Below are 13268 nucleotides of genomic sequence, written 5' to 3' on the forward strand. Positions count from 1 at the left end.
GTTCTCCAGAAATTTCCATGTAATTTCTGAACAACTTTACAATTACGTTTATCAATTTTATATACTGATTAAATATAAATATTGTGTACTGTTGCCATACAAGACATCACAGAATGATATTGCAAAAGTATTAAGTTTATACTCTGGTCATTTTTGTTTCCTCAGGTAAAATTTGAAGAATCTACTGAAAGATGCAAAAAAAGCAAAACAAAACAAACGCTTGGAGATTACATAAGCGAAAGTTGGAGAAATGTTGCTCTTGCTCATGTATTATAACATGTCCAGAATATCAGGCATTAGAACATAAACCCAAAATTTTGTGTTTTCCTTCTCTTGCTCTCTGAAATGCAGTGTTTCTCTAAGTAAATAAACCCATCAATTTCTCAATAGAATGTCACATCTTGTGTTATGATGCTGCTTTCTAGTTTGTGTCTCTGCAGATCTTGAAGATTTAAAATCTTAACTATCAAAAATGTTGTACAAAGCAGTTAAGAACTTCAAAGTATGTGAACAAAAATGTGCAGGTCTGAGAGCAAAGCTATTCCAGGGAATTGACAAGTAAGTCAGCACAGACAGTACGGCCTCAGGAGCAAAACCTGACTTTGGTGATGCCCTACTGTTTAAAAATAACACCAGTGGAGCAGACTGGTTATGTACATATTGTTGTAGTCACCATATCCTGGTACAAATTATGTCATACTCTGCATTCAGGTTGAGCCTTTGAAGGGAAACTAGCTAGAGAAATTAACTATACCACTTCAGGTTAAAATCCAGGAATAACTAACATAAAACACTGTATCTAGTCCATAGAAAGAAATAATGAGAAACCATAATAGTGCAGATCTACTCTAAAATCAAGCATTACATTTACTTTTTTTTTTAAAATAGAGTGAAATTAATAATGAATTAAAATCATGTTTTATTATTAGATTTCATCCTCTGTGGACTTAAAAGTAAGGTTTGTAGAGATGAAAAGCTTCCACTAACGTAGCAAGTGTTCATTCTTTTTTGGCTGTCCAATGTTGTGCACCAGCCACCCATGACTGAGATATGACCTATTAGCCAATTTGGAGTGCAAAATTTTACATTTCCCATTACCTTTACAACATGTCCATTGCCAACATTCTGAGCACACTGCAAATCTGACACAGTAGATGAAGGAGTTGACTGGACTGGACTATGCTGCTGGCTGGGTTTCTGTTCAGGTAAGCCTGCTGCTTTTCTTCTTTGGGCTGCAATCTGAGATAAAACATTATCTGCACTGCCACCTAGAACAAAAACCAAAATTAACCCAGTAAAGGAAACCACAATTTTGAAATGCTTTTTAACTCTCAAACATTCACTTTCATTTAAAAACTGACTGAGACAATTGCAAGGTTCAGCTCTCTCCAGCAGCTTGCAGAATAAAAAACAGAAATCAGTAACAGAAGAGGGAAGCCAGCCCTGTCTACACACACAGAGATGACTTTCATACCCTTGGACATAGTTTTCTTAAGCCACTTGACAATATTGTCTTCAGCAACTACCAGGTACAATGCCTGCAAGCTTTGGTTTTAATTGAAAACTGTTTTTTTATTTCAAACAAAAAGTAAGCAACAGGCATAAGAGTCAGCTCTATGACATGCATGGTGCAATGAGCCAGCATCCACCTGATCCACCACAGGAGGATCCAGTAAAATCTGCATGAGATGGGTGACCACTGAGACTTCTGTAACAGATATGAGGCTCTTCCCTTATGTAGGTGTTTGAAGTCCAGTCCTCTGTGTGCTAAACTTACAGAAGCTTTTCCTCTACAGTGGTAGGAGCACTCAGAAAAGGTTTAGCATCTTCTACCATCATCACAAACACTGATTTTTTTAACTGAATCAGATACAAATTACTTTCTTATTAAAAATGGTACCTGATCTGTTATGCAGTTCTCCTCCATGCCTGTTAATTCCTGCAATGTTATTAGATCCACCAGAAGAATGGGGAGAATGGTTGAAGTTATTGGAATTTGAAGGAGATGCTGGTCTTCTTGCAAATGTTGGTAATTTGACTGGTCTAGTACCTTTGCTAACAGATGTCTGGAACACAAGATGAAAAATAATTTGTTCTTTCTTGATTGAGAAAACTCAAGAGCAAACTTCAATTGCTATTTTATTTATCCCGAGTTCTGAAACTTGCACTGAAGAACAAGGGGTATATCAGAAAGAATCTTATTCTACATATAAATATATACTGAATATATACTTACATAAATATGTATATATATACTATATACATATATACTGAATACATTTATTCAATGAAATAAATGACACCACATTAAGCCATTAATTCTTCTTAATCTTTGGCCAACAAAAATGATCATATATGATGCACCTGAGATATGATATACACAGTATTATGAGCAGTGGGGAAGAAAAAAAATTATCACATATGATATTTCTTTCTGGCAGAATCCTGGCTTTGTCTCTCCCATCTTACAAAACAGCTACCACCTTCCCATCCATCATATCTTTGTTTCTTACAAACTGAGCTGCAAGAAGTGATATAAATTTTCTCTCCACCAGTTTCATTTCTATATCCTGCAATCTAAACAGCCAGCTGCACCACTTTATTGAGTTTTATTAAGTGAGGCACTACTGATCTAGCTATACACTATCCAAATCCTCAGCCACATTCCCCTTCATTTCTTTTGCTTTTACACCATTGGCCACTGTCAGCCACTTCACATATGAGCTTTTGCAGCTCAGCTTTTTAATGTTTCTTATTCTGTTTCTCAAAACACTTCTTCCATCTCCGACTAACTGTTTCCCTCCTTCCCATACCTTCAGCAAGACCCTTCTTTCCTCACAGAAGGACTGATGGCTAGTCCTCCCCTACTTTCCCTGCTCCTCACTTTATATACATGCTAATTATCCAGTTATGTTACTACAACCATCTTTTTTGGGGTGATAAACACATGCCTTCCTGTTATGTCACTTTCCTTATACTGCCTTACTCCACCTAAATCACCTCTACTGGTATTAAGCTAGTGTCCACATAAAAAAAGGAAAGAGGAAAAAAATTCCTCCTAAATGTCTTCACTGTCCCATGTCTAAAACTGACATTGAAACACAGTTCTGGACTGGTCTTCTCTACATCTAGTTATTACAGTCTACAGTTAGGGGAGTAAGCACTTCTCCTTTTTCTCCAACTATGAAAGAGAAGGCTGTCAAGGTTGTTTCATTTCCTATCTCAAGACAAACCACCTATTTTTCTCTTGGTTTGCATTTTCACTGAAAACACTGCAGAATCAGGCAAGCTCCTTCTATATAAAACCAGAAATAATCAAGATTTTTTCCAGTTTTACAGTACTTCCAATTTAAAGCTGAGTGCCTTCAAGCCCACTTGATCATTACTTGCTACAATTTTATCTATTGCTAATCTTTCAGAATATTATGTCTGTATATTGGTCTTACTGATATTTCTTCCCTCCTGCTCAGTTCCTAAAAATTGAGCAATTTTCAATCTTTTTTACTGTCCCTAGTCTTTTTTCAAATCAGAGCAGTTTCTACCACATTGTTGATGGTTCTTGTTAACAGACAAAAAAAAAAACCCAAAAAACTAAAAACAACCAAAAAAAACCAAAACCAAAACCACAACAAACAAACAAAGCAATCCCCAACAAAACAAATAACCACACAAAATCAATAACCCCTCAAAACCAAACGAAATTAAAAAAACCAATTCTGTATGTTGTTTCACTTCATACAGAACTTTTGTTTCATTATGTTCCTTCCATACTGATGTGCATTCTTCCTAAGCAGCACTGCTTAAATGGACAAGCCATTGCTGAAACAGTGGGTTAAAAGTATTTCTAATCAGAAACAGAGCGGCTCACCAGCCAACAGGGCCAGGGCATAACACAGTATTTTCATACACATTTAGTTTGCTTACTATATCAGAGTTCCCACTGCTGTTAAAATCGTGCTTGACTGCTCTCTGTGGCCAGGCAGTTCTCATCTGTTCAGCTTTGCCATCTTTGCTGAGTCTGGTTCGGTCAGAATTCCAAAGCTCAAAGCTTGAGGGTGGTAAGAAAGGTGGTATCACTGCTTTCAGCTTATCACTGGGCAGCCTGGTAAATGGAGCAGTACTCCTCAGCTGAGAGAGGGGAACAAAGAAAAGGTGGGGGGAAAGAGTCACTTCTTAACAAAGTTTACTGGGACCTGGTGATGTGTTTCAAAATACTAAGTTAAGCAAAAAGATGAAAACACATTTAAACAGAACAGAAATGAGACATAAATGTACTATTTGAGGAGAAGTACAATACATAACACCAAGAGAGAAAAACCAATGAACATTGTGGCACCCCCCAGTATTATGCTTATTCATTTGATGCAATGAATATAGCTCATTAAGTGACAGAAACTGTCTCTTTCTTTACTGAGCTAAATATTGCTCAAGTTGACTTTCACAAGAATAACAACCAATTTCCAAAGAAATAACAATGTAGTCCTCTCTGTACTCCCAGACAGGATGACTGGAAACAGCAACTGCATGTTCCTGCTGTATGTGTACTGCAGAAACAGATAAAAACACAACTGATTTTGCTCCCTGGAGTTCTGTCAGTCAGTCATATCAAAAGTTCTTACAAAAGAACTCAAACTTCTTACAAAAGAACATAAAGATAATAACCAGCCAAATTTACTGACATCACCAGGGAGTAAGCTGCAGAGGAATATAAAGCAACAACATAACAAAAGAAGAAATAAAATAACACAAATACACCTCCCAAACCAAGTATTTCATGCAGGGGAACATAAAGCTACAGCATAACAAAAAAATAGAATAACACAAATACACCTCCCAAACGAAATATTTCACAGTTGCCTCTACTAGTAATTTCACACTTTGTACCATGTTCTATCCATGTTTTCCTCACTTCATACTGCTTGTCAGCAACTAAGCAGCCGCTCCATCTGTTTTACTATTTCATTGCTGATCAAACAAAGGTATGGGTAACTCTTGAAAGAGGTCAGTACAGCTTCCATATCACATTACTTTTAGTACTTTCTAGTCTAAGAACTACTGGTATATCAAAGCCTATCAGTTCATGTCTAGTGACTATAAAAAAGCTCTTTTTCTAGAAGTGACTTGGACAGGAGGCAAAAGACTGTAAAACTTATGGGAGCCACATGACCCTCTGAATTAGACTGAAACACCAAGAACACTGCAACATACCATAGTTTTCAATAATTCATCGTCCTTTCCTCCTTTGACAGTGTTTGCACCTGAAAAATACACAAATTATTATTTATTGTTTACATGTTTCTACTTATGTTTCTAAGGCTAGCTCATTGTTTTTAAACAACCAACAGCTTTACCCTCAGTATGCACACAGTATGAGGATTTCCAGTGACACTCTCATACACCTCAGCTAAAGTTAAGTCATGTTTTACTTTGCATTGCAGACAGTGGGGGATTTTCAAGGAGAGCTGTACAATTTCAGTATATGTGCTTTACAAACTGGGCTTTTCCAATTTTCTTCTTTTCAGAATTATTTATTTATTTGCTTAAATAAATTGGTCTTCATTACATAAATTAGTTTATGGAAGATACCAATACTTTTCAGTGACCTGTCTTAATTTAATGGCATTTACTACAGAACAGTAACATGGTTATATTAGTATTTTCCTGCTTAAATGCTACTGCACTCAGCATGATCAACAATGAGTACAAACACCTCTCTTCCTACAGACTACAATTATGTTACATTTTTTCACTTATATTAAGCTAAAGCAGAACTAAACCAATAAATCAGACATAATATCATCCTGACCACCCCACAAGAGCTCATTTCCCACAAGACAACTCTGCCTTTACCACTAGCTTTATTATTTGTGTTCCAAGCTGTAGCAGCATCAAGGTTTCCAGAGATGTCTGTATCACCCTGTGAGGCTACTTTTATAGTGGAACTTAATGATGGTTCAGTCTCATCCGGAAAAGGCACAAACTGATTAGAAGGAAATCCATGGCGCAATGTCTGAGTCAACTTCAGCTTGCGGAACCGATTGGACATTCTGCTCCACCAGGACTAGATTGAAAAGAATACACAACAATTTAATTCCAACTAAAAGAAAAAAAAAAGATAAAAAGAGATGCATAATTAAGCAATCCTTACAGAAGCGATAATTTTACCAAGGACTTTTTGAAATAAGCTAAAAAGCAATATTAAAGTGGTTTGCAGTTACCAACAGAATCCTTCAGTGTAATTTGCATGTGTAATAATTAACTCTTCCATTATTTTTTACCTGGAAAATATTTTAAAATGTTTTTCCACAATATCTGGAAAGCCAAAGTAGATAGAAGTATTAGAGCAATTTGAATAGGGATTTTTTGCAGCTACATAGAAAATATTTATTTTTCCCATTCACTTCCAATTTCACCATTGATTTTTACTCTCTCTGGAATCAGTGAGTGGCATCACTATTTTCTTCTTTTTAGAGGTGTTTGTATGAGCTTATGCAATATGCATCAAAGCTTCTCGCCGAGATTTTCAAAACCAGTCGCAAACCAGAAGAATTCTGATAGCATTTCTGTCAAACTAAAGACCCACAATCCATACAGTGCTGCTATACAGATAATTTAACCAGACTGGGAAGACTATAAACTGAAAAAGAGCAAGGCAAGGAAATAGCAGCTGTGAAAACAACATAAACCTTAGAACTATGTACCTATAACCTCCATCCATACAGATACCACATATGCGGAAACTGTTATGCAAAAGGATTTTTCTCAAAATGAAGTTTATTCAAATATTCACAGACTTCCACATTTTTACAGGCAGACAGTGCAAGTTGCTTCAAGTTTTCAGCAAGATATTTCTCTGGACTATACAAAACCTATGCCATTTGCACCAAAAATTACGTAGCTTCTAGGTGAATCAGATTGTAAGTACCTTCTGATTGTTTTTTAGTAAAGTTTCTTCTTCTCTTTCTGGAAGACTTTTTTAAAAAAATAATGTTAAACTAACAACACTTCATCAGGGTAGCTTTAGGTGATAGCAAATTCAGGTAACAACCCCTTCTCACAATACATATTCTTCTCTCTTCTTGGCATTTAATATTTTTCAACTACTCACTGATATATGTCTTTGCAACTTTTTTATACTTATCCTCTACATATTAATACTTGTAGCAGAAGACCATGAAAAACATTTTAGATCTGCACAGAACATTAGTAATGTATAGAGTTCTCAGACCTCTGTATATCTTTACTGTCACAACTAATAAAGATTTCCATTACTTTCAGCAACAAAGATCTGATGAAAAAAGGCAAGTGAGACAAATAGCTTTGAGAAAGCAATAAAACCCACAGTTCAACATTTATTCACCTTCCAAAGGGAACTGGAAGTTCATCTAGTTTTAACATAACGAGCTTACAGAAGAGAGTGCTTGCACTTCTTGGTTTTGGTCACTGAAGCTACCTTGCTTTCTGTTAGAAAGATCACTTCTAACTGCCCATTATTTCTGTTACTCCTGCTCACAGTGCTTCTGCTCTCTGAATTCACACTCACACCACAAATTAACCCAAAATGGAGTAAATACATCCACAATGTTACCAGACAAAAACCACTGCTCTCTGGCAAGAAAGTAATGACAATGGAGAGGTTCATCTTGTCTACTGGTGTTCACAGTACGATGGTCTGATCTCTGGAGTTTTTAGTTTGCTGTTGTAGGAGTTTGCAGCCTCTCCATATACCCCTACCACATCACACATGTAATGAAGCTGTAAGGGCTTTAAATAGACTGAGGCATTCAAGTAAAAAAAAAAATCGTTTCTGGTTAAAAATAGCGTCTAAAAAAAGGCTGAAATCTAGCAGTAATGGAAGAAGGCAACAGTTTCAAAGAACTAGAAAAATGGTGTTGCCATTTCAGAAATACCTTAGACATTTGTAACAATGCTAGGAATAAAAGAGTAAGAGGGAGAACTGGAAATCTCTGCTGTCAAACAATTTCAATCTAAAGTAGAAACTGAATGTGGTAATTCACACTGCTCTAATACTGACAGTGAGAGTGTAAATGCCTGAAGAACAGGCAGGAAGAAAAAAAAAGATATAAATTTTTTGCATATGGAAAAGGGACAAGTTTGGTTTTGAGGCTGTTGGGAGGAAAGGGTTAAAATCAAACAGGAGAAGAGAAGGCTTCCTGCTCAGTGACCTTTCAGCTGGGAATGCTAAAAATGTAGGTGTGGAAAACTCCATTTATTAGCCTAGTGTGTTCATTGTCTGCCTGACTGGAGAAGCAGAATTCCCATGCAGAGGTAACACACTCAAAGCAACACCCAAAGCCTTCAGTTCTAGGATGAACTAACTAAACCCACTGGAGCCTGGGTCCCTGTGTGTCTCTGGCACCCAGCCTTGTTGTTGAGGTAACAAAGTAAATCTTCTCCTTACATTTCAGCTGTGGCTTGGTGGTTGCCTTGGTTACCCACTTGTGTTGATTCACACAGAGGCCATGAGAAATGGTAAGAAACAAAGCAGTTAACAGTTCTTGCGTGATAGACGTGAAGAATGAGATCATTAATACCCACTATGTTATCAGCAGGTAAAGGCACAGGGGCCAATATTGCGCACTAATTACAAATAAAAGAAACACATCACAAAATAAAAAGTCTACTAGTTAAAGACAAAAGTGATCAAAGAAGAGGTGAGACTGAAAAGCATTTATTTTCTTTAAACTTTATAAGCAGCCTACCTGTAATCAGGTGTTTTAGTATGAGTACCTTTAACAGGAGGAAGGCAGGAATATATGTGCATTTGCTTAACAGAGTATTTAAATGAGCTTACACAAATTAGAACCAGACAATATTGATTAAAATTACCCCAGGTTAATTATAGGCAACATGACCTCTGACTAAATATTGATTATCTTCACTAAAAAGTATGGAAGAAGTTACAGAAATCAGGCAAAAGGCAAATTACATACAATTACTGAAAAGGAAAAACTGACTGATTAAAATGCTTACCATGAAAAGGCATAACTGAAAAAACTTCACATGTCATCACAGCTCCTAAGTCACAGCCAGCATAGATTTGTTGAAAATAAACTCTACCAAATGAATCTCCTTTTGACAGAGTAACCAGTCAAGTGAGCAGAAGGGAGGAAAAGCTGGAATGCAGCTTGACTTTATTAAAGCTTTTATTGCTATTTCATGTAGCATTCATCAAACACTTGAGAAAAATATGGTTCAAGTAAAAATAATAAAGGGAAAAGACCAGAGCCAAAAAATGAGACAAATTGAGAATTATTTGATCTCAAACTGGGAGAAAATTTGTGCAATAGGTTTGGGAATGTTCACTAAAAACTGCAACAATGAAACACAACATATTTTTCTGCAGTCTATGGAAGACAACCATCTAGACAGTTTTGTAAGCACCTTTAATGCTCTAAATTTAAACACTGCCAAATTGACATTTTTCAGTAGAGGTCAAGCTGGCATGACAGAAGAAATCAAGTGTATTAATGAAGGGAAAAAAAGCAAGGAACAAAGCAGGTGTACTAAAGAAAAAAAAATCAGTCACAACACAGCAGAAACTAAGTATAGATGCACAGTGTTACTGCTGCAAAAAAAAAAAGTGAATTTCACTGGTAACAGAAAACACATCTGTGATGTAGTTTTTGTAGGCCACTAAGGGGTAATGTGACCTTGGTCAGAATCTCATCACTCATTTTAGAACCCTCATCTTGACAGATAACATACAAACTAGAAACAGTCTAAAGTTTAGGAATCAAAACACACAAACAAGGAAATTTGTGTTAAGCAATTTTGTTTAGACTAGAAAAAAAAAGACTGAATATTATAGTTCTCTAAGTATTTATACAATTCTCATAAAAATGAAGGTGACCACTGAACAAGACGCAATCAATTTAATGGGCAACAAAAGAAAAAAATTCAGAGTGAAAAAAATTCTGACCCAAAAAGGTATCAAGCAGTGGAATTGGGTGCTGATGGAGAAACCATGGGATATGGAAATCTTGTTCACCACAGTGAAAGAAGAGCAAACTGAACATCTGTCAAAGATGTTATTGGCGTGTTTATTCTGTCTCCTGATGCTAAGGCAAGTAAGCCTCACGAATTCCCTCTCATTCTCATATTTCCATGATCCTGTAGACCCCACACTCAGTCATTTGCACTGATCTAGACAAAAAATGCTGTATTGGCCGTTGCCATAAGTATCTTTTGTCTACAGCTCCAGCTCATCACTGAGCAGCTGTCCACATGGAAACACTGCTGCTACAAATTCCAGGAGAGGTCCACTCACCACAGCCCTCTCTTCATATGCTGGCCCAAAGAGACATGATTGTTATGACATTGCCCTCCAGCCAGAAAATCTGAAAATATCATTTTTACCCTTTTTGAATATTTGTAAGAAGAGTAAGACATGTAAGATACTAATGGTCAGACAGGCTGATTAGTAGAGCATTAAGAAGTGATGGAAGAACGGATTACATAAGCTTACAGGTTGTATTTTTTTTAGAACTATACAGAATACAAATTTTGCTGCAAAAAAAAGTTTGATTATGACTTGTAACTATGGCAATATTCTGTAGTTTTGAGGCCAAATATTTAAATATTCCAGAATATTACATTCGTGTCAATAATTGTGTCTATATCCTTATCACTGGCAAATAGTTGGGGTTTTTGTCACCTCACAATCTTTTATGACCCTAATTCAAGGCTTTGAGTCATAACACTGCAAGGGTTGCAATCCAATCCATTGTTGATGGGTATTCCATAAAGCCAAAAGCTATTCTGACAATTTCCCATCTAACTCAAATAGCTCAGTCTAAATTGATAATGAAGTTGTGTCATATTGAATGACAGCATAATCATATGAAAACAACCACATGTTCCTTCTTAATTAAAACTGCAAAACAGATTTGAGCTGAAGCAGTAGCATAATCATATGAAAACAACATGTTCCTTCTTAATTAAAACTGCAAAACAGATTTGAGCTGAAGCAGAACTTTAAATGGTCTTTAAAATTCATGTCAAAAATAGCCTGGAAATTAACATGACTTTTTTCAAGATCCTGGTAATATTTATACTTAAGGGACGACATCACAGACTCCAGGAAATTCTGAGGTACACCACACATACACCATAATGAAAGATTATTCACTAAATAAACTGATGCCCGGAAAAAGGCAACAACAATGGCAACTACAACAAAACTAACTCTTCTTCCTTCTCTTTTGCAGTCAATGAAAGTTGAAGTATCTTTGTTTAGCTGGGATACACTTATTCTAACTCCATGTTGTTTCCTATTGGAACACCACCATTTTTGAGTTAAGGATACAGCATGCCAGATGACATGTAAGCCCAAAGTACACGCTCCTCCACAACTCTTCATATTAAAATCTCTGCTATGATCTTTTTAGTTTTCAATGTCAATAGCCTGTTACCATTTATGGTTATGAAGGAGTCTACCCTCTGTCCAGATTTAAAAGCAAGATCATAATGGAAATTGAGTTCCAAACTTATGAACATGGTACCCTCCACTTAATCATGAGATCTATTTCTAGGCACTGAAATGCTTCAATGCAAACTCTTCCCACTGCCTCGCCACCTGATGAAAAGGAAGTTGAATATGTGCTATGCTCCACAAAACCAGAACACTGTCAACAAGGAATTTAGAAACACACACAACTCCCCAACAAACCCAGTTACATATCAGATCCAAAACCCTTCTTAGCAATTGTTTTTTCTGTTTATACATTACAGGAATTAATGAGTTTTTATCAAGAATGAATACATTTACCTTTAGGCCTCCTTTGTCATCTGGCAACATTGGGACATTTAAGGATTGCCTACTTCTGGAACAAGGCAGAGATGATCTGTTGTTCAGTTTATTCTTGTCTTTATCTACTTGCATGCATGCTGATGCCAGTAGCCTTACAAGCTCTGTATCTAAAAGGAATCAAATTAAGACAATGTTTGGCCTGTTTTGCTTTCCCAAATTAAAACCGATCCACTGACATTTTCCCTGTAAATCACATACGAGTAGCAATTGATGTACCTCTCAAACACAAAGCAGATGAACCCCCAAACCTTTCTTTCTTGATCTATTTTCCCATGTCTTCTCCCCACAATTTGGGCTGCAGTCTTATAATCTCTCTAAAGGTATGTAAATAAGCATACTACTCAGCTGGAATCAGTCATGTGTGACCAAGTGAACTGCCCTCTCTCATACTTTTTACAAGTTAAGAACAATATTGAGATGCTCCCTTTTCTCACCTGGCACAGTAGAGAGTAGAGAAAAATGAATATTCTTTCTTCAAGCGTAGGTTGCAGAAAAGAAGTTCGAAAGTAAATCCCAAAGAGAAAGAAGATGTTCAGCCTGGACAATGAAGGGACTGAAAAGAAATGGTAAGAAAAAAAAGATGGACAAAAAAGAAGTAAGAAATAAAGTAAGACAGTAAGAGGATGAAAAAAGAACAAGCATGACAGGAGACAGGAAAGCAAAAAAAAAAAATTCTGTAAATCTGCTTTTTGTACAGAAGTCAGGTAGGATTTTCAGAAAGGCATAGAAAACTGAACAAGAGAAAGAAGTAGCAAGACAAACTATTCTGTCACAGAAGTTAGTTCTAAAATAATTCTCTGTATTTATTGTCTAAAATGTTGTACTATTAATGATCTACTTTTGACACAGAAAACAATCTAGTAACCAAGACCACCATAATGTGTAAATTCAGAGACTTCATTAGCAGTAATGGGTTTTGGCTTCAGATAAATCAGTTCAGGTACCAAGGAAGGTTAACAATAACAAATTATAGATGTAAAACAAATTGTAACAAAAACTAAATGTCTTTCATTCAAGCCTCCCCAAAGCATGCTGTCTTGTCCTACAGCACTCCCACACAAACAACTTGAACCCTGAGGTGTGATTTATTCTCAGCCTTTACAGAACTAGCTGGAGGTTCAGCCAGGAGTTCCCTAGTTCTGTTCCTACTGGACCAGAACTCTCTTTTTCCTGTCCCTTTGCTGCTCTTTGTCAAGGGGCAATTTCTAGCTCCAGCTCACAGCTCTGAACTAATGACACTACAGAATACCAGTGCCTCCATGATCAACTGCCACTCATCTGGCTCTGGTGACACACAAGCACAGTTTTCAAGCATCTTCAGAACCAAAGGCAAGAGGAATGCACAAAATCTGTTATCCCATAAACTTATACATTCATCTAACCAATTAACTTAAACCCCACCACTTTCAGACAGGGTCCTTTTTTGGTCCATTCC

At 36.5% G+C, this 13268-nt stretch overlaps 1 protein-coding gene across 3 annotated transcripts in view; it reads right to left on the bottom strand.

Moving 5' to 3' along the window:
* Positions 1-13268, bottom strand: part of ANKS6 (ankyrin repeat and sterile alpha motif domain containing 6) — a 41859-nt gene that overhangs the window by 15776 nt on the left and 12815 nt on the right. For all 3 annotated transcript variants that reach the window (XR_005952943.1, XR_005952944.1, XM_041408125.1), the window contains exons 6-11: positions 11792-11940; positions 5851-6061; positions 5209-5258; positions 3925-4128; positions 1901-2066; positions 1099-1268 (exon numbers count right to left, since the gene is read on the bottom strand). Coding sequence is in view for 1 of the 3 variants with exons in the window: in XM_041408125.1 (XP_041264059.1) it covers positions 1099-1268; positions 1901-2066; positions 3925-4128; positions 5209-5258; positions 5851-6061; positions 11792-11940 (950 nt within the window). In the remaining 2 variants the exon portion in view is untranslated. The remainder of the gene's footprint in view (positions 1-1098; positions 1269-1900; positions 2067-3924; positions 4129-5208; positions 5259-5850; positions 6062-11791; positions 11941-13268) is intronic.

This window comes from Onychostruthus taczanowskii, unplaced genomic scaffold (genome assembly GCF_017590055.1).
Source record: "Onychostruthus taczanowskii isolate IOZ18803 unplaced genomic scaffold, ASM1759005v1 scaffold29, whole genome shotgun sequence".
Taxonomy (NCBI): Eukaryota; Metazoa; Chordata; class Aves; order Passeriformes; family Passeridae; genus Onychostruthus; species Onychostruthus taczanowskii.